The sequence below is a fragment of the Portunus trituberculatus genome, chromosome 25 (genome assembly GCF_017591435.1).
Source record: "Portunus trituberculatus isolate SZX2019 chromosome 25, ASM1759143v1, whole genome shotgun sequence".
Taxonomy (NCBI): Eukaryota; Metazoa; Arthropoda; class Malacostraca; order Decapoda; family Portunidae; genus Portunus; species Portunus trituberculatus.
This window is the reverse complement of record NC_059279.1, coordinates 16811941-16814440: the sequence shown is the minus strand read 5'-3', so window position 1 is coordinate 16814440 and position 2500 is coordinate 16811941. Positions and strand designations below refer to the sequence as shown.

General features: G+C 34.0%; 1 protein-coding gene across 8 annotated transcripts in view; it reads left to right on the top strand.

Annotated features, from left to right (window-relative positions):
- Nucleotides 1-2500, top strand: part of LOC123508622 (alpha-catulin-like) — a 157365-nt gene that overhangs the window by 93666 nt on the left and 61199 nt on the right. For all 8 annotated transcript variants that reach the window (XM_045262444.1, XM_045262438.1, XM_045262439.1 and 5 more), the window contains one exon: nt 2398-2500. This exon is cut by the window's right edge and continues 93 nt beyond it. In XM_045262444.1, the coding sequence (XP_045118379.1) occupies nt 2398-2500 (103 nt within the window). The remainder of the gene's footprint in view (nt 1-2397) is intronic.

The window sequence follows — 2500 nt, the reverse complement described above, 5'->3', positions numbered from 1 at the left end:
TCTCCTATCTCTTCCCTCTCTCTTTTCTTAATTTCTGTTTTCTTTTGTATTTTCCTCCATCTTTTGTAATTCTAGTCACTCTTCTCTCTTGTTTTAAAATTTATCTCGTTCTGTTTTCAATTTTACTTTTTTTTGTGTCGTTTTTCATTTTTTTTTTTTTTTTTCATTTTATTTTTTCTCTGGATTTTTATTTTTACTAAGGCAATTAACATCATCAAAATCTCAGCCTTTAATATAACTTCCTTTTTTTTTTTTTGTTTATTTCATCTCAGTAAAATCGTATCTTCGGGATTCCATTAATTAACCTTTCTCAACTTATCTCAATTCTTAAGCGAGCATACGTTAACTTCCTTTAAGCTCCGGCAATTAATCTATTTTAAACTCCAATTAATCTATTTTAAACTCCACCAATTAATCTATTTTAAACTCCACCAATTAATCTATTTTGAATATGGACATTCACTTCAAAAAATTCATTAGCTAACCTAACCTAACCTGTCTCATTTTCAATCCAGTACATTCAAAACACAATCCATAAATTTACGTCACTTTCTTCTCGATTTCACTCCAGTATACTTTCACATCCACTAATCAACCCAATCCATAAATTATCGTCAGTTTTTATCTTATTTCAACATTCACAACTTCAAAACTGCTAACGTGACTTCATTTTTCTCAATTTCAAGTCAGTATTTATTTTCGTCCACAAATTGAGACCACTACACACCACTAATTTATTTTCCTCTATTTTGAAACCAGTACATTCACAACTTCAAAGCCTCTAACGTCACTTCATTTTTCTCAATTTTACTCAAGTTACATTCACGTCCACAAATTAACTCAATCCATGAACCTGCCACCTTTTCTTTTTTTTTTTTTTTTTTTCAATCTTAAACCTGTACACTCACAACCTGAAAACCACTAACATTCTTCTCAATTTATTCATTCACACCCACAAATTACTGCAAACTAGAAATTAATCTGCTCTACACACCATTTATTTCTTCTCTTTATTTCAAGCAAACTAATGTCACTTCATTTTTCCTCTATTTCACTTCAGTTTTCATTTATATTCACAAATTAATCAAACAACAAATTAACACTGCTCTACAGACCATTTATTTCTTCTCTTTATTTCAAGCCAGAACATTCACAACTCCAAAGCCACTAATGTCACTTCATTTTTCTCTTTTTTACTTCAGTTTTCATTCACATCACAAATTAACCCAGTCCAAAAATTACCCACTCTTTTTTTTCTCAATATTAAGCCAGTACATTCACTACTTCAAAAGAAAAAAACAAGCCACTTACATAACCACTGTTTTTCACTATTTCAAACGAATATACGTTGATTTCCACTAATTGACATAATCTACAAATTAACTCTCTCTCTCTCTCTCTCTCTCTCTCTCTCTCTCTCTCTCTCTCTCTCTCTCTCTCTCTCTCTCTCTCTCTCTCTCTCTCTCTCTCTCTCTCTCTCTCTCTCTCTCTCTCTCTCTCTCTCTCTCTCTCTCTCTCTCTCTCTCTCTCTCTCTCTCTCTCTCTCTCTCTCTCTCTCTCTCTCTCTCTCTCTCTCTCTCTCTCTCTCTCTCTCTCTCTCTCTCTCTCTCTCTCTCTCTCTCTCTCTCTCTCTCTCTCTCTCTCTCTCTCTCTCTCTCTCTCTCTCTCTCTCTCTCTCTCTCTCTCTCTCTCTCTCTCTCTCTCTCTCTCTCTCTCTCTCTCTCTCTCTCTCTCTCTCTCTCTCTCTCTCTCTCTCTCTATTTCAAACCAATACAATCACTTCAAAAATCACAACAACAACAAAACAAAAACCACTAATTCACTTTTCTCACCCCATTCATATCGACAAATTAACATCATTTTTTTTTCTTTTCTCTATTTCAAACAAGTGCATTCACGACTTCAAAATACAACAACAACAACAACAACAACAACAACAACAACAACAAAATGCCACTAACGTCATCTCACTTTTCTCACCCTATTCATATACACAAAATGACTTATTCCACAAATTAACATCACTTTTTTTTCTTTCCTCTATTTCAAACAAGTACATTCACGACTTCAAAAATACAACAGTAAAAAAAAAGAAGAAAAAAAACAGCCACTAACGTCACCTCCTTTTCTCAACCCATTCATTTTCACATATTGGTGTAATCCTAAAATTAACATCACTTTTTTTTCTTTTCTTTTATTTCAAACTAGTACATTCAAAACCTCAAAAGTACCAACATAACTTCATTTTTCTCAATTTCGAGCCAGTATTCATGCAAAAATTAACACCATTTCTTCTTTTCTCAATATCAAACTAGTACATTCACAACTAAACAATAAATAAATAGATAAACAAAACATAACATCCATTAACATCATTTCCCTTTTCTCCCCCTTCAGATCAGCACCTTGGTATCTTCACCAGGGGAGCGGGGCGGGGCAGGCTGTGATAAGACAGCTCGGGCCCTACAGCGGGTCGGACAAGCAGTCAATGTAGCAGTAG